Raw genomic sequence first — 24,189 nt, 5'->3', positions numbered from 1 at the left:
TACATGTCTTTTGTTACACTTTATAACGGACTGTCAGGGCTTCAAGACGTGAGCTACACACTAGCGCCATCTGTTTGCCTCACCGCTAAACATGATTCAAAACAATCGGGATACTCTACACACCTTTTGCCGTTCAAATAAAATTTTTTCTTGAGCGCGCTCTCTATCCCGATGTAATTCTCCGAATAACTCTTCTCCTCGACTCTGATGTTCCTCGCGCCACTGGGTATGACTACGACCTCGCCGTAGCCAGGGGTGGAGCTCTGTTTCTTGTACTCGCCCCGGACAATGTCGCACCTGGTGCCGTCTCCGTTGCATATGCCACAGTCATCTTCCGTAGCGGTCGAGTCTACCACCCAATCACATCCTACTTTCTACGTTACAGGAAAATATCAATCCCGTTTGAGAAAATGGGGGGAATTGTTTTCACCTTGCAAATCCCCGAGATGCAGATGTCGCGCGACACGATACTACAGGGCGTGCCGTCAGCGGCGTAGTCGCCCCAGGGCACTATCAAGGTTTCATTGGCATCGCTGCAATACAGCTGGCAGGGGTCGCCTAAAACACTTGCCGATTGTAACGACTCTGTCCACCGTTAAAATCCATTTATAATAAAAATGTCGGTGTTACATCGAGTGTTTAGAGAATAAGGATTTCAGTGGAAGTCATATTTACTGTGAAAATATGTAGGGGTTGTTTTTGCTTGGCATTAGCGGGTAAAGGACTTGCAAAAATAGTTGAAATATGTGCGAATATGGCCGGAGTTGGATAGTTAACGACATATACGAGGGTTACCTTTTATATTCACCCTGGTAATCAATACACTTTTGAATTTGATAAAACCAATCATCAAAGCACTTTTTCCACATTGAGTCGGGCACCTCCAAAACATGCTTTTTAAATGCATCAATCGTTTCTGCTGGTGTCAAAAATCTTTGCCCACGTAATTTATTCTTAATGTATGGAAATAAAAAGAAGTAATTAGGTGCTAAATCAGGACTATATGGTGGATGGCTCATCAAATTAACGTTTTTAATGCTCAAAATGTTCTTTGTTTGCGCTGATCGGTGAGAGCTAGCATTGCCGTCGTGGAGAGTGATTTGTTTTCGGAGGTTGGTTTTTCGAATTTCTTCGACGACTTTCGGCAAACAAATAACCATTGTGTATCATTCAGAATTGTCTGTTTTACTTTTCACCAAAGAAACAGTTGCAACGTCGCCTGAAAAAACAGGCTACCATTTGTTTCGAGGTGTTTTGCACACGAACAACTCTTGTGGGTTTTGTCTTATTCTGAAAGACCCACACAGTTCACTGCTGCTTAATTTCAGGTCACAATACAGATTAAAAACAGTCAGAAGGAACTCCTTTAAATGAAAATAATGTCAAACGTTGCATTTAAAGCAAGGCTCTGGGACTGTGTTAATGGAAGACCAAGACAAAAATGGAGCAAATAAAAATTCAGAAATAAGACCGCCATGCCAAACGAATTTAATAACATCCCTATTTTGCATAGCTCAATGTTTTTAGGTAATGTGTCTTCATCTGAACATGAAAAAACCATAAAAACAATAGAAAATAAAGGGTCTGTATTGATGCCAATTTAAGTGACGAGAGATCAGTAAAGTTTGGCGTACCCCAAGGCACTTTCCTAGGACCACTTATTTTTATTATTTAAATAAACGACATGTAAAATGTCCTGCTTACAGGGACAATAATAAGTTTTGCGGGTAAAGCAAAAATGGGGGACGATCTTAAGAAACAAATAAAGGACGATTTTATAAAGCTAAAGAAGTGGTACCAACATAACAAATTGACTTTAAACATAGAAAAAACAAAGTACACGCCTTTCTCAAGTTACAAAAATAACCTTCCAAAAATAGGAGGCTTAAAATTTGATAATTATGAAATACCAGAAGCGACATCAATAACTTATTTAGGTGTTAAAATTGGCAAGTTGCTTTGGTGGAATGTGCATATGAATTAACGAACAAATTAAGAGAGATTCTGATAAACTTTATGTATGTAAAAGATTGACTTCATATAAAACAATTAAAAATTCTTTATTTGCCTTTGGTTCAAAGTCATATGACCTGCAGCATTCTCCTAAACCTAATACAAAAATGGTTTATCAAAATTATTTATGGTAAAGACAGATGCTATCCCACAAAGGCTCCGTTTTTGTATAGCAAGCTTTTGGATATAAGTCAAGAGGACCGTAACGAAATTTTAAAAAATATTAAAAAAAGGAGATTTAATATAAACTTTACTTTAAACCACCTGACAAGCAATTCGTTAGCATATCTAACAGTTACTAACAAAACACATCATCAAAGAAGAATGAAGTTCTATTCGTTCAGTTTGTGTAACATGCTGCCGAGGGATATACAGGAAACAAAATCTTACCAAAGGTTTAATACTAAAACTAAAGATTGGATCTTATTAAGAGGAAAAGAAATGTTTAGTGCTTTAATTGACCTTAAATACCAAAAACAATATTATTAGGGCTTGTATCATTGTTTATTTCATTTTGAATATGACGTAAACTCGGTTACGACTTAATCTCTGCTATAACCAACTAATCTAACTTTGTCATTACCTCCCAATTTTAGACATTTTACACTTTACCAAGACTAAAGCTCAAACATTTTCACTTTTGTCACGCACAAACACTCTATGAGCACTTCAGTGATTTCTTTTAACGTATATTAGAGGATAAAAATTTATACTTTCATTTTTTTATGGATTTGATCAAATTCATTAATTAACGTTATTATTATTATTATTAAAAACCGGCATCCCCAGTCTACAGGGTGATTTAGAATTTTTTTTATCTTTGCTAAACGATTTGCTGTCTGCTGTTAAAAGAATGTATATCTATGAAATATAAAAAAACTTGGTAAGGTCAGAATACAGTATTTATTAAATCAATTTCTACTACAATAAGAACTCGGTACCCCAGGAATGCAACGAATAGCACTTTTCTCAAAAACATCGTGGTCGATTGCATAGATGAATCCTATATTATCCCGTAATCAATGAGAGAGCAATAAATTTGTTCTAATTATAACAGTGCACGAATTTGAGCGAGAAATCAGGAACTTGCAGTGTTTTTATAGTTAAGATTCTCATCGATGGAAATACCTAAAAATGTAACTTCTCAGATTGAACATAACATAACATAAGACTAAAACATATTTTCTGAGAATGGTGGTTTCTTAAAAACCACTTACTGGCGTTGCTCAACATGCAAGATTTATTCTGTAATCAAAGATTACACGACATGACAATGGAATTATCATCAGCATGTAGCGTGAAAGATGAATCCGGAGAAGTAGGTTTTATATCATCTTTGACATTAAAAATATTGACATACTGCTTGCAATCCTGTAACAACAATACCTGCAACTCCATATGATAACAATCTTCCCAACAGAGTGCGGCGATCAATCATATTAGCAACTAAAATATGGCCAACCCGTTAATAAATATTCATTTTTATTAGTAAAAATTTGTCGGTGATCACGGAAAGTTACACTATATTTCAAAATGATTGTAAATAATTAATAATGATTGCAAATAGAAAGTAAGGACGATAGCGCATCGTGACGTTAATGCTCGTATTTAACTAGTTTTTGTCTAATTAAAGACCCGAATTTCGTCCAAATCGAGTTTTTGTTTGGAAATAAGTTTCTTTCACAAAAATATGTAATTCCCATTTAAATCATACGCTCTAAGCAATAAAAAAGTGTAATCGTCTCAACAACTTCACTTCCGTAATAAACTTGACATTCACATTGGGTTTTCGTGTTTTATTGAAGGTTCTGTACATAGCTGTTAATTAACTTTCGCAAATAAAGTAACTTCTTGTAGAGTTGCCTTTTATTTATTTGTCTAGGCTCCAACAACGATAGTTTATATGTCGACTAAAATTAATTAATGTATTACTATTTATTATAAATAATAATAAAAACTTATTTATTCATCTAGTTTTATTTACTTGATTTTAGAATAATATTTTATTGATAAGATATTTATAACATAATTAATATCTCAATTATTTGTCCATCTATATAATTACAATCATGAATAATAATTATTATATTTTTTATTCTAATCAACTACATGTAGTAACGCCGTTACATATTTCTGAAACAAATATTCCCATACGTAAAATAAGACATTTTAAAAAGAAGGATAGTACAGATGAAACATCATTAATGCGTTTATATCCTTCATCTTCGTAAAAATAAAATATTTAACGGAATGCCCTCCGCAGGTAAATTTATAACATTGAGACTAAATATTTCTACATTTTTTTGTTATTATTCTTTCACGCAAGTACTGCCACCTATTGTAGCGAACAACCTTTTGGGCACTGCAGCGTCTAAAAGTTATGAAAAGAGATCTGCCGTAGATTTCATATTTGATTGGATTTTTCGTGTATTGCATTTTCTAAAACTATGTTTTTAGAAAATACAATTTGAACACCCGCATCATCTATTTCAAATATATCTTTTACGTTATCGTCAAATAACGCTAACGGCTTTATGATAATTTTCTTGCAAGTGTGAAAACTAGATTTTTTTTAGAAAAAATAAACTATCTAAACAAAAAAAGGAAAGTTTAAGCGGAATAAACAGTTTTAATATTTACATCGATAATAATCCTGTTATCCGAAACCTAACATTTAGCATCGCATTTAAAGTTTGACAAACACATCATTACCCAACGCTTTCAAGCTCCTTTATGTTAGCCGTATCTTTGTCAGCAAAAGAATAAATGAAATCCGTTTTGTTCACAAAGTACAACCTCTTACCTTCCGCATTTAAAAAGCTCCAATCTCTCTAAGAGACCTTTTTAAAAAATATTGATTTTTCTGACGAATGATTTTGTATGCTTATTCATTATTATCGACTTTTCCCCCATGTAGATAACTATCAATCAGTATAATTTGTCTTCTCACGTTGAATTCAATTAAGTGTAAACTTCTGCCAACCAACCAAAACTAACCCTGATCGAAATATGGCTGCCACTCGTATTTCTTTCCTTCATAAGATCGGTTGTTGTGCCATGAACACTGCACCGCCCTAAAAGTCGGCTGTCCTTCAGGGCAAGGGTCGGTGTTGCAGATTTTATATCGCTTCCTTTCCCCTACCAAATAGGCAATAAGCAAATACAAGCAATAGAGCAGCGGATTATCTACGGACTTACCTACACAGAATTTTCCACCTCCAGACGGCGACGGATGATCGCATTCCCTTTGCATAATAGAGACGCCAGAGCCGCACGTCCTAGAGCACTCAGACCATGCACTCCATTCGCCCCAACCGCCGTCGATTGCTGTTGGGGGGTCCATTATAGGGACGCATTTCTGCTCTTGGCACCACTGAGTTGCAAAACGTCATATCTGAGACAATGCGGTGCCGTAAGTACTACTTACCTTGTGCTTGCCGCAGTGGGTTCCGGGCGCTGCCGGTCTGAGCAAAGTCGTACATGTTTCGTTCACTTGACACCAGAGTCTGGCACAAATCTCGTCCATTGGCGAGCACACCACAGCATCCGAAGTGCCGAACTGTAGTCTACGATTGTGAATAAAACAATGTAAACATGAACCCTTATCTTATATTTTAACAAATTTCAATGTCCCTTTTTTACTAAATTTAAGAATAATAATAATAATATTAAACGACTTTTATTTCATATAATAGCGTAACAAACATAATACAGAGACCAATTATAGTCTGTCACAATAGAGAAGAGCCCACTGACGTCATTGTTCGATTGCTCGAGTTATTGCGTTGTTTATCATGTAGCTGAACATTTCAATTACAAGTATTTTATTGTTGAATGCCTGGTGCTTTCACCAGATTTTTAATACCCATAATGTTTATTATTCCAGTACCTCGTGCTAAGTTTTAGTTCGTTATAACTGAAAAGTTTTGGGAAAGGTGTATAGCTATAATTTACACATTGTTCTTTTCAATTTGTTAATGATCCGAAGATTACTGGAATTTCTTATGAAAACTAAAACAATTAAATGAACAATACAAATGTAAATATCCCATTTTGCTCAACAATCAACATATATACATTGTGAAAAATAAAACAAATCGTCAATATCTCCTAAACTTTCTAAAAGTCGCAAAAGGAAAATAATATTCTATAAAAATGAACGAAGTATAAGCACCCACGTAACACAGTCACGAAACGTAGAAGGGAACGATTTGATCCACGCCAATGGGGGCCCCATTTTCGAATGCGAATCTGCCCATCTGACGTCCCTGGGCTCTTCTCTATTGAGAGGGAATGTAGTTGTACCGTCAACTGGCGCAGTCTAGCTCTGAATTAGCTACTCTAACTGAACTGGTGTGCGGTAAAACAAAATTAAAGAATTGATGATTGATTAATTGATGATGACGTCCTATCCTAGCTACGAATTTTTAAAGCATGCAGTAATTATTTCTTATATTTCATTTTAAACGTATTACAATTTAAATTTACCAGGTTATCGGGTGTTGAATTATAGTACTTTACCTCGTTAAACGAAAAACTCCTCCTTACTAAAAAATTATAGAAATGTAGTCTTCTACGAGACTCCATCCTAAGCCACCCAATCTGTTTATAAAAATTAGTAATATGTTCATATTTTCTTAAGCCATACACAAAGCGCACACATTGGTTTTGAATTTTTTGAAAATTTGTCTATTACTGTATAATATTGTTAATGCAGTATAAGCACTATGACATATGTTATCTAAACAAATGCTCAAGTTCTTAGCATTATGCACTGTGCCATCAATTGAAATATGTATAGAATCTTTCATGTTATTTTTATTATCAAAAAGTAAAAATGATGGTTTTGTAGGCTTTAACTTAAGGTTATGGCTTTTGGAAGTTCGTAAATCGTAATTTCCCTATGTTTTGTTCTACCTCCAAAAAATCATCATAATCAAAACGATAATAAATTTGTGTATTGTCAAGTATACGCAATAAATAATAGAGGACCTGATCCGAAAATTTGTCATTTGAGGACATTATTTGCTTTCTATTATTCAAAAATGATGACAAAAGAGTAAAAGGTTAATTAGAAAATCCATAATATTTTAGCTTTGATATTAAAAGTTGATGACTGTATCGAAAGCCTTCGAGAAATATAACAGCACAAGAACGGTACTCATTTTCTTACCAGACTTCTTTTTAAAACAAAATAAATAAGAACCAAAAGTTCAGATTTTCACGAAATTATATATTTTTACATTACAATTGTTTCGACAACACCGTGTCTTTATCAAATGTAATATTTACAAACTACCTGCTACTATATATACCGAAAAATGACCATAAAACCTTAATTAATGTTGTTGTGAGAATTTAAGTTCAATAAAGGAGTGGTATTTAAATCTAATTGATCGTTAAGCAATACATTCTGTTAATCTCCATGGCTTCCAATTAATTTCATTTTGTAGTTTTTGAGGTTGTATGTAAAATATCAAAATTGTCGTCAAAAATGTGTTTTTCTGTGTTTGAGTGTTAATAATTAGAATCTGGACTATTGCTTTTAAAAACCGAACTGAGGTGGCTTTTACTTGAAGAAAATCCATTTATCAAAATAAATAAGAACTAACAGTTCAGATTTTCACGAAATTATATATTTTTACATGACAACACTGTGGCTTTGTCAAATGATATTGTGGTATGGTATTATTATTATGTTAGGACAAGATCCGCATTTCGACCTGTAGACACCTAATTTTTGAGATTTTGAACATTTCGTTTTATTGTTTTTTAAAAATTTTCCTATTGTGTTGTTAGTTCTGAAAGCTATTTTTAAACCACATTTTGACAAATGTTTTGAAACTTTTTCGCTGGGTTCTCCTATGTATGTAATTGTTTTAAATTGTTCGTGTTCTGTATTAGGTTTCGGATAAATAGAGTTTACTGTTGTCTGGATTTATTTTTTTATTTATTATTTTATGTATAATGGATGGATTGTAGCCGTTGTTCAGTGCCATTTGTATAATGATATTAAGTTCTTTGTTGTAATTTTCTGTTGAGAGTGGCGTATTAACAAGTCTGTGTATAAAAGAATGAAATGCAGCCATTTTGTCTGTATAAGGGTGATTTGAGCTGTTATGTATGACTGTGTCCGCGTGTGAAGGTTTATGATAAATGGAAAAATCTAATTTGTTTTGCGTTTTCGTAATAGTAAAGTCTTAATAGAGTTATCTGTTCAATTTAAATGATATTTTCCAAATAATCCATCAAAATTTCGGCTAACAAATGACTAAGTGGGTTTCCCATAATCAAGCCTTCCTTAGAGATGTAAATCTGTCCATTAAATTCAAAATAATTCAGGTCTAATAAATCCTGTTTCACCAATGGGTTAACCTGTTTCCGAGTTAGGGTGAAATCTACTAAATCTATCACATCCATAGGGGGAATACTGGGAAATAAGTTTTGTACATCAAAAGACAATTGTGTTGCGTTAGAAGGGATTTTGATATTTTTAATTTTGTGGATTAATTGAAAAGAAATTTTTATTGCAAATATTGGTTTAAAATCTGTGTGGAACTTAAAATATTAACTAATTTTGTTGAGAGTTTAACTGCTGGAGCTGTTACATAAGACACGACTGGTCTAACCACATCGCATAAGTGGAACAATATGGTTTGCAATAAAAATTGGTACATTTGATTAAATTATATTCATTCGTAAATTTTTGAAATTATTGCAAGAATATTTATCAAACGGATATATTATACGTCATTAGAAACTATCCGGAACGTAGCTTATTTCGCTACAACATTTGATTATATCCGTAATATATTTATCAATGTATAATATGTCATATAGATCAGTTGCATTTGTTTTAATACCATACCGCCTGTTGAAGGTTTTATAGAAAATTGCAAATTATTATTGTAAAGATTGTAAAAAGTGATTTTTTCATTACAATCGGAAATGTTCTCAAGAAATGTATCAAAATAGTTATTTAAATTATGTGATTTCTTTTACCATTTGAAATGTTAAAACTATTTTTTGCTGACTAATTTTTTAAAATATTATTTTCCCCACAAACCGTATCAAGATATTTCTTTTTTCCCATCTTATCATGGAAAAAAGAAAAATGTAAAGTTTCTTAAAAATTTAGAATTCTTCGAATCGTTATGATCCTTGGTTTTTTTCAATTTTTTTAACTCATAAGGGCGACATTTCAAAAACTAATTATTGATAGTTAGAGAAGAAATTTATTTACCTGCATTGGTAGTTAGCGTTGTACATTGCACCGGCTGGTAACACGGGGTATTCCTTTATCTCTTCCGGCTTATCCTGAAGACATTTGCCTAGGCCTTTGCTAAGAAAAAATTAAAAAAATGTGATAGTAAATTAGTAAAAAAAGATTTATAAACACCACAGCATGGTTTTATATTGTCTAGCGGATATTTCACCAATTTCAAACTTTTAGATTTACTTGGGTTCGTTTGGTTAGTTAGCAAATAGATTAATTTCGCAGAATGTTAGACTCTAAATATCTTTTTAATTTAGAGTGATTCCAGGCTTTGATATAGAAATACGAAGAGTGCGGCTAATGCAGCCTCTATGAAACTGAAGGTTTTAAATTGAATTCTTTCAAACTTGCTTACTTGCTTCTAGTTTCTCAGTTAAGCTTCCTTATACCTGATGTATACAGGTTGATCCATTCATAATTAGAAATGTTTTAGCTGTAGAATTCTGAGCTCAAAGTATTAAGATATACCCGACTTGCTCAGATAAAATCGTTCTTTTAAAAAGGCCCTTTTTAAGTTTTTAAGTTTTATTATTAATCATGGTTAAGGGTTAATTTGCAATTCTACGGCGCAGAAATACCGACACAAATGTTCAATTATTTCTAATTTTGAATATTTTGAAAAACAATGAGTTTAATGCTACAAAACAAGAGCATATACCGGAAATCCCATGTAAAATTTTAGGTGCTCGTTTTATAGAAAAGTTATAATATAACTTCCTGTAAGTGTTATTAACTCATGTGCGGAGTTTGAATAAATATTAATAAACCAATTTTCTGATATTGAATTAAATATAACAAACACCAGCGAATATTTTAATAATTTTAATAAAGATTGGTTTACAACAAAGACATCCACGTTTTTCTTAGGATCAAGCTCATACTCGGTTCTTAAGACCTCCTTATCCTTTAAAATATTTTTGGAATGAATTTCATTTAAAGGACGGGTTAAGCAATAAGGAAGCTTCACGGGACCACTATAAATTTGTCCCTCAAATCTTTTGTTAAAAATAATTAATAATTATAATAAAAATACGGCATTGCTAAAAAGGAACAGAAACAATATTCTAAGCGATGATAAAATTCATTTCTAACCTTAGTTGATATTGTGAAATTCTTGTACAAGAAAAGCTTTTTTAACTGGTTAAGATTTTCGAATTTAACATTTTTATTGATAACGCTTTTCAAGTGACCCCACAGAAAGAAGTCGTTTGGGAAGATGTCACGGCCAAATGATTCGGCACCTAGAGTCAATTATATTTCCGTTAAAACTATTTCCCAAATACTCTGGTACCGGATCTCCCAATCTTCGCGAACAACTTGTTTTAGTGCGGCTCCATTTTGTTTTAAAAAATGTCCAAACAGGTTTCTGCCGGGAGGCCCAATAATATTACGTCTGAAAATTCCCACCATAACAATTATTTCTTGAGGATATTGGCTTCGAGTGTGAACAAAACGATATTCATGGTCTTGGCTCCAATACCGAGAGTTTTGAACATTTGGTTCTTTGTTAAGTGTGAATGTACACCATGTGCCAAATAAAACGATCCACTATACGATCTGGAAACCCATAGGAGATACGAAAAAAAGTTTCTTAGACTCTCCTGAAGATTTAAAATGTTATAATTTTGTTCATACAGGGTGTCCCAAAAGTGTCCCCTACAACATCAACTTTGTTATTTTAAATGGAACACCCTGTATATATCGACATTTTTGGAATCCTTGGTTAAAATAAAGGACACCTTCTCAAGAAATTCCTATTCGAGTTTTGCATAGTTTTGGCATAAATTGAGGTTACGTGATTTTTTCCAATTTTGATTGCCCCATATAAAATTGTGTTGTGACCCTACTGATACAGGTATTGCAACGAAAATTTAACAACAGATTAAGGATATGATGCAATACTCAATCAGCTTGACAGATGCTCCTCAGCTTCTTCAGGGTGTCCCAAATTGGTAATGCCGTTTTGATCAATTTAATTAATAAAATCTTAAGATTTTCAAATGGAACACGCTATATTTTTATGCAGATATCAATTCTAAGACAAGAAACAAGGTATGTTTGTAATTTATCTTATATTTAAATTTTACTTACTTTTCGAGATATTCGAGGTTTAAGATAATAAATAATAGTTGTTGGCAATATTAAGTATTTTTTAAATAGCAAAGACACAATACTCCAGATACACGAATATATCCTATTGCTAACAATACAGGGTGTTCATTAATACGTGGAGATTTTGAGAAATGTCGGCTCTATACTACACACTTTAACAAATATAATAAAACTTCAGAATACATATTCAAAGAAACATTTCATACTTAATTATCTAACTTGATTAAAAAGACCTAATAACAAAAATAAATAATTAAAGTTTATAGATTAACCAAAAAACTATAACTAATTTAAAATACAAGTAAAATTTATATTAACAAAAAACTTGACAATTAAGAACTTTTTAAATAGAAATATGAAAAAAACAACACAAAACAAACAGAAACGTCAAAGTTTATTTATACCTTAAGGCGCATTATTTGTCACACGGTGTCATAAGTGAAACAAATATTTTTAAAAAATCCCTGAAATTATTTGTTTTTTGTATTTTGTATAATATTGTTAGTGTCACGAATTTTCGTGTTGTCATTGGTGTTTGATTTATTACCTAAACTATAAAAATTTTCCATATTTGCCATCATATTTAATTCAATAACTTCTTCAAAAAGTCATATTACAACTTTGCTATAAAATGTACAGGGAAGCTAATATCTGGTCATCTAAAAATATACATGGGATTTTCTAGGTTCCGTTCGGCAATATTCTACTAAACTAGCAATGCCACCAGTGTCGTGGTTTCGTCAACCAGCCCCTATCTCCCCTATAGTCCGCTTCTGGTAGCTTCTGCAGTAAATAAAGTAGGAGTTAGCGTACACAACATTTAGGCATGTCGACCTGCTGTCTAATTTGGATAACAATAGCTTCCTACCTAGCCAACAGTTTTCTGTTTCATCCCATTATTTTAGAAATTTTTTCTAGGAATTTTCTTTTATCGGGCCCTAATGACTGACGTCACCAGACGAAAGAAGGGTTCGGTTCTATAGAGATTTCCTCTGGAATAGTTTATTAGCATAGACAGTATCTACACTTATCGGCAAGTATGCAAGGCGTAAGGAAAGGATACCACAAAATATTTGTGCAAAAAAAAAATGTTGAGCCTGATCTACTTGCATTTTTCCTTGAACCATTCATGTTGTCTAGCCGACATTTGTTTTGAGACCTCTATTTTTGAGGCCTCAAGCAGTGAATTCCGAAGGACCTATAGATCTTCCGGTTTTTCTGCCAGTATTGCTGTGTTGTCATCGTACCTTATTACTTTCTATTCTTGCACCCCTAAACCCCCATGTAGCTCGTTGTAATATCAGTATCCCCTCCCAAGTACCTCTCTAGACTGCTTGTTGGAGAAGTAACTTCAATGCGGTCTCGTGTATGGATAGTAGGGGTATGTAGGGAACTGGAGGAACAGTCCAACAAACATGAGTTTCCGGAATTGTTTAACAAATTAATATGGTAACTACGCACCCAAGTAATAAAAACTGATGAAGGAGAAATCGTAAATAACGCCAATCGTACAGCAGAAGTGTGGCAGGTATATTGTGAAAAAATTGAAACAGGTATTTTAGAACTGCTGCCAACAGAAATAAATACCCCCCCCCCCTTCCGGGGCTGATTTACTAAGCTAAGAAGTTGAAAATACCATAAAACTTCTCCAAATCAAAAAATCAACTGGTGGGGATCAAATAACGGCAGACGTTTTAAAGGCTCTAGGCAAGGAGGGAATAGAAATATTTTACAAAATATGTAAACAGGGCGGTCGGAAGACTCAGGGTAGTCGCTGTTTATTCCAATATTCAAAAAACGTTCGATCTTGGGGTGCAGTAGGATTTTCTGTATTAAGTTATTCACAGGTTTCAGAGAAGCAAGCAGGTTTTGTACAAGGAAAACGAACCATTGAGCAAATTCTAAATACCAGGCAACTTATTGAAAATGTTAGGAAATTTAATATCCCACTGTATCTCTGCTTTGCAGACTATCAAAAAGAGTTTGATAAGGTAAACTGGAGCTACCTACGGATCACAATTGAGGAATTGGGAACGCCAAAACACCTGATTTAACAGGTCCGCAATCTCTTTTTCAGAACAATCGCAGGAGTTAGACACGAAACGAACGAAACTGCGTCTAGTTGGTGCTCTAATCTTCCCCATTGCAACAGATAAAACCGAATAGAGGCTTTCGAAATGTGGGCTTATAGACGACTCAAGGCAAACGCCCAAGAGACAGACTAGATGGGTAGACCAAACAAAACCCAAAACCCTTAATAAGATACGCAAGCATGGAATCGACTGCTGAATTAAATATAAGTGGTTTCACTACATCCTTGGGAAAGGATATGTAAAATCGTTTTAAAGTACTGTGCAAAAAGAATATTGAGGCTGACCTACTTCTATCCTGCATTCCTGTGTTACCTTATTACGGCTATTCTTACACTCTTAAACTTAATAACTTAAACTCTTAATAAATTAATAACACTAGTTGAGAAGTAATTTCAATGGTTTTCCGTGTATCGGCAGTTTAATAGTTTTATTTCAGCATAAGAGATCAAAGCGAAACTTTTGTAAAAAATTTAAATACGAATATACAAAGAACAAGCTGCCTCAAAATACTATCAACTCTGGTAAAACCTTGTTGGCACGATCGACTGGAGTTGCGAACAATACCGATACATATAACGTATAAAAGATATTCAGAAGTCAACTAATGAATAGTCACTGCGAACGAAAGCTCAGTTTTTTTGTAATTACGTAGTATTTGCCGAATCTTGCGATCGCGATGTATAAAAATAACATAATAGTATTTTTGGACAAAATTTGTTTTCTTGTTGCTTTATGTTTAGTTTTGAGATTATTTTTTATTTTTGGCTTAATTTTATTATTGGTTTTAAGAATAATCCGTTTTATGTGACTATTTTTGAAATTATGCTTTTGTGTTTGTCTATCCTACACAATGTATAATCAGCTTAAAGCATTTCTATTTCGTCTCTGTTTGGAATTGGCCACTAAAGCCAAACCACAAAAAGTGCAAAACTCATGTATTCGTTTCATATTCAATCTAAAAATGAATGACCATATTAGTGAAAAACTGAAGGAATAACGTTGGCTTAACATCGCTGATAGGCAAGAATTTCATCTAGTAGCCTTTTTACATAAGATGCTGAAAATTGGATACCCGTAATATTTTATGGAAAAAATTACGACACAAAGGTATACCTCAGAATTCATTTTCTTATGTGTTTGCTATTTCAACGGTATTAACTTTTTCCCAAGTTTATTGTTACTGGTAATCTGTTATTATTGTTAGCTAATTTATTTATTTTTGTTGTAAAATTTGCCTTGTTGTAATTGATTTTGAGTTGGATTTTTGTTTACATGCTCGATTAAGGCAAGGCAAAGGATTTTTATTTATTTATTTAGGTTTTGGTTTTTAAGATATTTTGAAAATACCATTTTTTTTCAGATTTTCTAGACTTTTTATGCATTAGACATAAGTTATTTTGTTGAAAAAGACATGTTCATTTCGAATTGAACAGTGATCTAATGGTATTTCATCCTTATCTTTTTCGCGATGGGTCAAGAAAATTGACATTTTTCAATTTATGTGATTTGCTTAAACTCGTTAGTTCATCCTTTCTTAATTTTTCTCATCTGTTAATTTAATTTGCTGTTTTACATCATTAGCAACAACATTTCTAACCTCCGCTATTTCCAATTAGTTAAAACCAAGCACACAAGCATTACAACAGGCCATCGTGTCGCACTTTAATATTGCTACAAAGTATCCTGCAGGTGGCAGGAGCAGGGGCATCATCGGAATAACGACACGTTTCTTTCAAAATACGACATAATAAACCGAGACGTAACAGTAAAAATGCAGAAACGGAATACTCGCAAGATTACTCCTTTTATACGTTATATTGCATGGGGTAATTTTCTTGTAGAATGGGGTTAAATTTCAAAAGAGCTAAAAATTTATGCTCTCGTTTTTCTGACATTTTATTTCGTTCAAATGGCGAACAAGAGCTTTATTAAAATGTTGCAATGAATGATTGAGGCGAGCTGCCACCAAAAGTCAACATGTCTCTCGTCGACCCTTAAAACCTGATTTAGAAGGTTTAGAGGTAAATAACACACATAAAAGTTCACAAATCACTTCCTAAAATTTTTTCTAATATAGCGACAGCACCTTTTTTGTGGTCGGATTGTTTACCAATTATCAAGAAAGAAAAAAATCACATAATAAATTCTTAATTGTGGTAAAAAAATAATGACAGCTAGAATAGCTTTTTTCAATTTAAAAAATGTCTTAGCGGCCATGGAAAAGGAAATTGACAAGGCTGATAAAAATGGTAATATTAATAACGGGTTTATTTGTTAAGAAAATCAAATTCATGAATGAAAACCGTTTATAAACACTAGAAGCCCAGAGTAGATTGCAAGACTATTAGTTGATAAAAAATAAGTCTGTGAAACAAAAAACAAAAAAAAAACATGGAAATTAGAAAAATTGAATAATATAATGAGTATAAGAGAAATGTTAGTAGTTCAGATTTTAATGATTTAAGTGTAAGTAGATATCTGACTGACATCTTCATTGTCACATACGTTAAAGATCTATCTTTTACATCGAGGAAGTATATAAATTAAGTTATTCCTTGTTCTTTGGGAATGTGGAAGACGTTTTAACCATAGTTCAAATAATTTTAAAATATATAAATTTATAAATATAATTAATTGTAATTATAAAAATAATTGATTTTTTAGTTTTGCCAAAACAGACAATTTCCATATGCAGAGAAATGGTTTGACCTGTAGATGATGCCTTTAAGGCATGTGTAACTAGCAATGAGTTATTTTAGGTGAAAATAAATTTTTTTCTGGATTTATAAATAAACGAATGGATGTCCATTTTAATTGATATTAATAATTCCTGATTATTGAGAGGCTTTAAGTTATGGTCCGTTGCAAATAAATTCAAGTTCAAGTTGCGTTAGTAAACTATTTCATATAAGATTATATAAAGAAATAATAACTAGCGAAATTACACAGCAGGAGGTTTGTTCCAAAAAGTTCCGTTGTTCACTTTTCGTAATTTTAACCGACTGTAGATATACGAGTTATATGAGATTTGAAGAATTATTTGAGAAACGAAAATATTTCACTTTTGCAAATAAGAAACTGTGACTTGAAGTATGGAACGCCTTACTAAAATCAAAGAAATACCATTTCCCTGTTCCTCAATATACTTTTATATTATTCACTCTGCCACGCTAGTGCCGTTGCAGTGCTATAATGCTTACTAAAATCCATGTTGGCAATCTGGTATAAGATTATCGTTTTTTAAAAATGTATGCCACAATTTTTTCAGTTGTTTGTGGTCTGACACCCTGTCAATAGGATTAATTATTGCATATTGCACCTGCTTTCATTGAGCGGTTTAATTAATTAGCTAAAAGTGTAACATTTTGTCTGGTTCCACATCACTAAAAACAAAATTATGCATTTCTGCGCACTTTTCAAATTCTTCTGGAATCTCAAAGTGACTTTCAATTTTAAAAATATCATACAACACCGCTCACCGTTTAATTCGCTTGGCACAACGCAATGGCAGGATCTTCTCCCAACTATTATTATTATTATAAAAACTGCAATTGAACAACTTGTTTAAAAGTTTATTGAGATGTAATTTAGAAACGCCTTTTAATTTTTGGGGTTGACCTATGTGCCAAGTGTACTTCTTTTTTTATATTTTCAACGTTCTTTTTCCGGTTTAAGATGAAGTTTCTGTCAACTTGCTTATTTCACATGGACCATTACAGTTTGAGATTCTGTATGAATTTCTAAAAATATGTTATGTATAATGTCCCATTCTTATGTCTAAACATATGTGGCTCCAGCTTAATCAAATGCATATTTTTGTAATTTTTGAGAATTTCATCCTCAAATTTGACAAACTGTTAAAAACGAGTCGTAAGTTGATATTTTAAAAATTTTTGTTCTTTACAATAATACAGGGTGTCCAAAATTAGGCCGCATACATTGGCATTACCTTAACCCTAAAAATTGAAAGGGTTTTCTCAATTACATATCAATAAAGCTTTAATCAAAGGGTTCGGTAAAAAAACCCTGTATAGTTAACGTTTAAACAGCCGCATTTCTCCAGCTTCTAGTTTTGGGATTATGGATTTTTCTCATATATCCACGAGTTATTTTATGTCGTAAATACTTTTTTCTACTCCCGTCTGTAAAATAGCTAATTACACACCGATCTAGCGTGCGTCATTTTGCCACGGCAGTTTCGTTCTCCACTGATCCGAGTAACTTCGGACATTTCCGGGATTTAACCGCACGGCTTTGGGAGAAATCGGATGTTTTCGGAGATATTTCCCACGCTTTGAACTTGGACGTTTGTCAATTCTGACGGTCATGTCAGTGAATTTATTCGTGTTGTTTTGCGAAAATGTACCCAAAAACTAACGGTCCTAGAAAAAGTATAGTACGCAACACGTATGGTAACTTTTTAAGTCACTCGTTAATTAAACACTCGCTCCGCTCGAGTGTTTAATTTAATCGGATGTTTTCGGAGATTTTACCACACGGCTTGAATTTCGACGTTTGTTAATTCTGACGGTTATGTCATTCGTGTTGTTTTGCAAAAATGTACCCAAAAACTGAAGGTCGAAGAAAAAGTATAGGGTGCATCACGTTTAGTACACTTTTTAAATGACTTTTACCACACCATACTATTTTGAATAATAATTAAAAACATAAATTCACCTAAATATTGAAACACAATTTGCACTGCGAAAAATGGCCAGTTAAAAATCAGATAAAAATTTTTAACATGAATTTTTAACTGATTAAACTACGCGCAGAAATACATGTACCTACGGAGCTTTAGCTTAAATGTTTAATCTCCATCGTTCTACATCATACACGGTATTTTGTGATAATAATAAATCTCGTGCGGGTATTTGGATTCATAATAGCTACTCAGATGTGTTACTTTAACGGAAAACCTGAAGTTGTTCGAGTGGCTCGACATGTCATGAATATGGAGCGGTAGATGAGGCTAAGAACAGCGTAAGACTCGGTGCTTGGCGCATGCAAATTTAATTAGAAAATTGAAGTTCGCACCGTTGTATAATTAATTACACCAATTCGACCACCGCCACAGTATCCTACAGGGTAAGTAATATGGCAAAAGTAAATATTATAGACAAATTTATACAAAAAGAAAAAACTGAAGCAGGTACAAACAAAAACGGAGTGATTTTATAATGGATATTTATGTATTTGACAGCGATATACTCGTTGAATTCGGCGTCGTGGTCCATCTAGGCATAGCCTAATATGCGAAGGTTTGCATTTGAATAAAATGCGAGTGTTTTTAGAAAATAAACGAGAAGAGCACCTTTTTTAATACGCAAAGAGAATTAGGAACAATTTTTTTTCTATCGTACTCGTCCGGACCACTATGAAACTTTCGCAAAATTAAAAATTATTTGGTGGCATTTGATTGCGCTCAATTTCTAGTGTTTAGATGTGCGTACCGACTTTTACTTCCTTGCCAAATTTGAAGTCGATGGCTATATATTTGAGACACCTACGACTTTTTTGGATATAGCACAGAATATTCTCTGTAAAAAATGTGAAAACCTTATGTCAGGTTTTAGTCGCCTACACGAGCTATATTTTGGTGTAAAACAAATTAGCATCTGAATCACAGTCTTCTAGTTATGCCACATTTTCCTTAAAAGAGGAATCCCATTTTCAGTTCTCTGTTAATACTCGCCACGCCCTGTACATTTTCAAAAATTGTCAAGAACAAAAATTTAAAGCACTTGGCCTCGTGGATCTTTTGATACACGTTTTTTTTCGACCGCATAAACCGGTTTCAAGAAATGTCTTTTTTTAAGATATACTTCTCGACCCTCCCAATTTCAATAGGTTCCGTTAGTGACCCAAGCTCTGTATTTGAGGCAATTTTGAAATCGATAAGTGCAAATTTCGGACATTTATCGTGTTTCATCGCAATGTACGAAAAATAGACGAACATCGCGATAAAAGACAGATGCCAATATCCAATCGCAGCCATTTTCTATTATGTGTCTCGTGGCCAGTTTAAAAGGAGCAAAACTTCAGCTCTATCACTCCAACCGTTCGGAAGTTATTCGCGTTTTTATGGAGCGTCGACAGAGAACACAGAACGGAGAACAGACAAAAAATAAAAACGTTTTTTCAGACGCTGATCATGCCGCACGCTAGATCGGTGTTTAGTTACATATTTTACAGAAGGGAATATAATTTTTTGTTTTAAAGCACAACGTCACGATTACAAGTCATCATTTTAAATGGAACACCATGTATATTATTTTATATTTGGATTTCTGAAGTTTATGATGGGAGTCTCATTGGGTTTTCCATCTATTTTCATTTGTTTGAATTGAAAACCGCAGGAGTTTTATTAGTTGTTGATTAGCGATAAATCTTTCTGCATTAAACGAAAGCAGGAGAGTTATTGTTTGACTCCAACAGCAGACGTTTTAAGTCGATATATTTAAGTTGTACTAAATACTTGATTAAATGTATTTTTGATGACGTTTTAAATGAACTAAAAATATAGTTTTGGTGCTGCATTATAGTAATTTCTTTTTCTTTTTTTTACGAAAATTAGTTATTACTTGAAAAGTTTCCGACCTCACCGTGAAGATTGCTAGTTACTAAAACCTAGTGATTGTAGTTGTGCACCTCTTGCTAGTTACTTAATAAGGTTTCAGCCATTTTGGAAGCGTAGTTTCTAGTTGAGTTCCTGGGTGAGTCGATGTTAGTGTTTTTGTGAACATGGAAAAAGTTAAGTAGAGTGATATAAATATTTGTTTTTCAAAGGCAATACGCCTAAGCAAAATAAAGTTAAGTTGAACTCTGTCTATGGGGACTCTGTACCGCCATTTGCCACAGCGAAATTTTGGACAGCTGAATTTTTCCGGGATTTTACCGCATGGGTTTGGGAGCAACCGGATGTTTTCGGAGATATTTCTCATGCTTTGAATTTTGAATTTAAACGTGGCCGTAATAGCTTAGGAGATGATGAATGTTCGGGACGTTCAAAAACTGTAACTACCGACGATAATATTGCTAAAATTCATCAAATGGTGTTAAACGACCACTGAATTAAAGTGAGAGGTTAAAAAATATCCAAAAAACGTGTTTGTCACACTTTAAATCAAGATTTAGGCATGAGAAAGCTATAAGTGCGTTAGGTAAAGTCCGTTCATAGATATAAGAAAGTGACTAACCGATACGAATTAAGGAAAGACCCGGGCAAGCTCTAAGAATGAAATATGGCCAAATAGGTCCGTACTTTGCTTAAAATTTAATTATTTGGGGCTTTGTTAGGAAAGATACTAAACAATATTTATTTATTTATTTATGTCTTTCGGTTTAAATGTAAAATAAAATTACAAATTAGTTTTATTACGTACTTAAATTACTTAAAATTATTCACATAATATATCAGTATCACTATCGTTATCATCGCCTGTTCTAATTATTATTTGTTTTATATTAAACACAGGTAGGTATAAAATTATTTTCTACTACGGACCACAATTTTATCTGAATTTAAATTCCGAAACTTTAGGTTGCATTGTTTGGTAATGACCATCCTTGGATAGTCCCATTCAAAAGCAATTGGTCACTTTCTTATATTTATGAACAGACCATACCGCTTTTACTCACGTCAAATCAACAATGTGGTGGAATAAACGTTTCCGACGCTCTGTTAGCGCAGTTTAGGAGCAATAAATCCGAGTTTTGGGACCTATTATTTACCGTAGATGAAACTTGGATACACCGTTATAAGCCAGAATCAAAAATACAATCATAACAGGTGACGGCGAAGGGGGAACCGACTCCGGTGTGTAAAATAACTAATTACACACCGATCTAGAGTGCGGGAAGCGTCATTTTACTACGTCATTTTCGTTTTCTACGGATAAGAGCCACGTTGGACATTTCCGGGATTTTCCGGCACGGGTTTGGGAGCAGTCGGATGTTTTTGGAGATATTTGCCACGCCTTGAGTTTTGACATTGTCAGTTCTGACAGTCATTTCAGTGAATGTATTCGGATTGTTTTGGGAAAATGTATCCAAAAACTAACGGTCGTAGAAAAATTATAGTATGCAAAATGTTGGGTAAACTTTTTAAGTCACTCGTTCATTGCATAACATACTATTTCAGCTGGGGAAGTGATGACGATTATTTTTTGGGATAGCCGTGGAGTAATCTTAACCGATTACCTTCTTCTTCTTTTTGTTCTCATGTCTTATCCGTTTCGGATGTTGGCGATTATCATTGTTATTCGCACTTTATTGGCAGCAGATCAGAATACCTCTTTTCCATTCTACTTTGGCCCTGCGCGATGTTTTGTAATAAGCGACATTTATTTTCATTTCTCATAACTCCCAAGGTATTCAAGTTTACGTTTTTTAATTGCTGTGGCTGGCATCTCATTCCGTTCAGTACTTCATTTTTTCTTGTTTGATCAGTACAATGTATCTCCAGGATTCTTCTGCCTTCGATATTGTCTAACTCTCCACTCCATACAGAGGAATAGCAGTTGCTATTCCGTTTTTTAGCTCCAAACTGAGGTATCTGTTGGTCAGTAGGTTTTTCATTGTAGTGAATCTCCACAGAACGATTCTATGCTTCAGACACAGTGCTTTCTAAATAAGTAAATTTCTCAACCCTTTCGACGATTATGTTATTGTTCTGTATATGGTGTTGGAGTTTTACTGATTACCATGTACTTAGTATTTCTAACATTAAGTTCTACACCACACCGTTGTTGGTAATATTAAGAGAACTCACTAGTTCTTGTACGTTCTCCAGACTGTTAGCTAACAAAACAGGGTCGTAACGGATGTTGCTTATATTTTCTCCATTTATCTTTATTCCACTCCGAATTCCATCCAACGCTCTGCTAATGATGTCCTCAGAGTAGAGGTTGAATAGCAGAGGCGACAGTGCCCACCCCTGTCTTACTCGCCGAGGATTTTCTACTAGTTCCGAGTATTTTTCCTCTATACGCATGACTGCCTTATGTCCCCAGTACAGGTTGCTGATAATTCCATCATTTTTCCCGTACTGACACCTATCGAACATCTTAGTGTAGCCCAAAAAACATGCGTATACTTCGCAGTCAATGTCTCTGTATCGCTTGTACTGCAATGAGTGCCTCACGTGTTCTGAGGCCGTTCAACAAATGGCTCATTAGTCTAATTGTTCTAAAATCTTCACAGGATTATGCATAGGACTTTTTTGGTAGGATAACAAAAGTGGACAATTAACCATTCATCTGGAACAATCTGAATACTGTAAACTATATTCAAGAAGTGTGTGAGTGTTTCGAGACAACCTTCTTCCATGACTCCACTGGCATGTCGTCTGGGCCCAGTGCTTTTCCACTTTTTGCCATCTTGATAGCGTATTGGACTTCTGAAATGGTTATAGCTGGGCATTCTGCATTTATGAATACTGTTATTCACTTAATTCTTCTTAAATTTCATAAACCAGGTTGCCACATTGATCTATTATGTTTCCTGCTGTTCTTTTCCCAGATCTACCAGTCGCTCTTTTTTTCTTTTTGTGTACATTAAAGGTTTCATGTAGTTTACTATGGTCTTTTATTTCTTGGCATCTATCGATCATCCATTCCTCTCTAGCATGCCTAGTTTCTTTTCTAATGTTTCTGTGAAGTCTCTTGTATAATTCAGAGCTTTGTGTTTTAGCCAATCTCCTTTGGTTCAGTATATATGGTATCATCCATGGGTTTTTGGCTTCATGTTTAGTGTTCATTAGGGGTTCTTTGGAGCACACTTCCGCTTTCTCTGTAATCTCGATGTTATTTATTTCTCTGCTAACAACGGCGTAAATAAGTAATCTTACTGATGTTTAGTTAAGTTTTTTAAAGTCATATCTCCGAAGCTGTTTTGGAAAGACATAGCAGGTGTTCGTTATTATTAGTTGTTTATTCCTTGCAACACTGTACTAGCCTTTCTTCTCTTTCATTTCTGTGACCAAAGTTGAAGGATCCTACAATCTTTTCATCAGCTCCCTGTCCAACCTTAGTATTGAAGTCTCGAAATACTATTGTGACATCGATAGTTTTGATATATGAATAGAATCCGTCTACCTGATCATAGAAATCTTCAATCTCCTTGTTACTACCGTCACAAGTAGATGCATACTACCTGCACATAGGAAAACCCAATACAGAAGCACTATTACTTGACACATCCAGCGCAGAAATTGCAAAAAAAATCCTGTTTCACCAAGATAAGGCGAAGTCTCATATCCCAGCGGTTGAATTGGCAAAAATCCATTGCGGTTTGAACTACTTGACTATCTACTTTACTCACCAGATATAGTGAAAAGCGACTTCTTTTTGTTCCCTCATTTGAAAACTACGCTCGGAGGACAAAGATTTTCGTCAAATTAGGAGGCAACCACAATTATTTTGCGAAGAAAACTGCTGGGTACCATTTGGACGGGTTAGAGAGATAAGAGAAGTGTATAGAGCAACAAGGAGACTATGTAGAAAAGTAAAAAAAAAATGAGACAAAAAGTCTTGTATCATAATTAAGTGGGAAACTTTTCAAGTGATCCTCGTACAATGAGAAACACTGTCGAAGGTCCACAAAATGTGATTGCTAAAATACACCTTAAGGGGCTCAGATTGTGATGCAAATATTAAATTTATGTTGGGTAGAGCGAAAAAAACTTTTTAAAAT

The 24,189-nt window shown here is 33.9% G+C and overlaps 1 protein-coding gene across 7 annotated transcripts in view; it reads right to left on the bottom strand.

The window, feature by feature from the left end:
- Positions 1–24,189, bottom strand: part of LOC132702109 (A disintegrin and metalloproteinase with thrombospondin motifs 7) — a 185,340-nt gene that overhangs the window by 13,512 nt on the left and 147,639 nt on the right. For 6 of the 7 annotated variants that reach the window (XM_060670548.1, XM_060670544.1, XM_060670543.1 and 3 more), the window contains 6 exons: positions 9,257–9,355; positions 5,441–5,579; positions 5,212–5,386; positions 5,011–5,151; positions 431–558; positions 124–374 (listed from right to left, as the gene is read on the bottom strand). In XM_060670548.1, coding sequence (XP_060526531.1) covers positions 124–374; positions 431–558; positions 5,011–5,151; positions 5,212–5,386; positions 5,441–5,579; positions 9,257–9,355 — 933 coding nt within the window. The remainder of the gene's footprint in view (positions 1–123; positions 375–430; positions 559–5,010; positions 5,152–5,211; positions 5,387–5,440; positions 5,580–9,256; positions 9,356–24,189) is intronic. The other variant, XM_060670546.1, reaches the window with a different exon arrangement.

Source organism: Cylas formicarius, unplaced genomic scaffold (assembly GCF_029955315.1).
Source record: "Cylas formicarius isolate icCylForm1 unplaced genomic scaffold, icCylForm1.1 PGA_scaffold_5__7_contigs__length_24384050, whole genome shotgun sequence".
Taxonomy (NCBI): Eukaryota; Metazoa; Arthropoda; class Insecta; order Coleoptera; family Brentidae; genus Cylas; species Cylas formicarius.
Note: the sequence above shows the minus strand (reverse complement) of the source record. Positions and strands in the feature narration are given on the sequence as shown.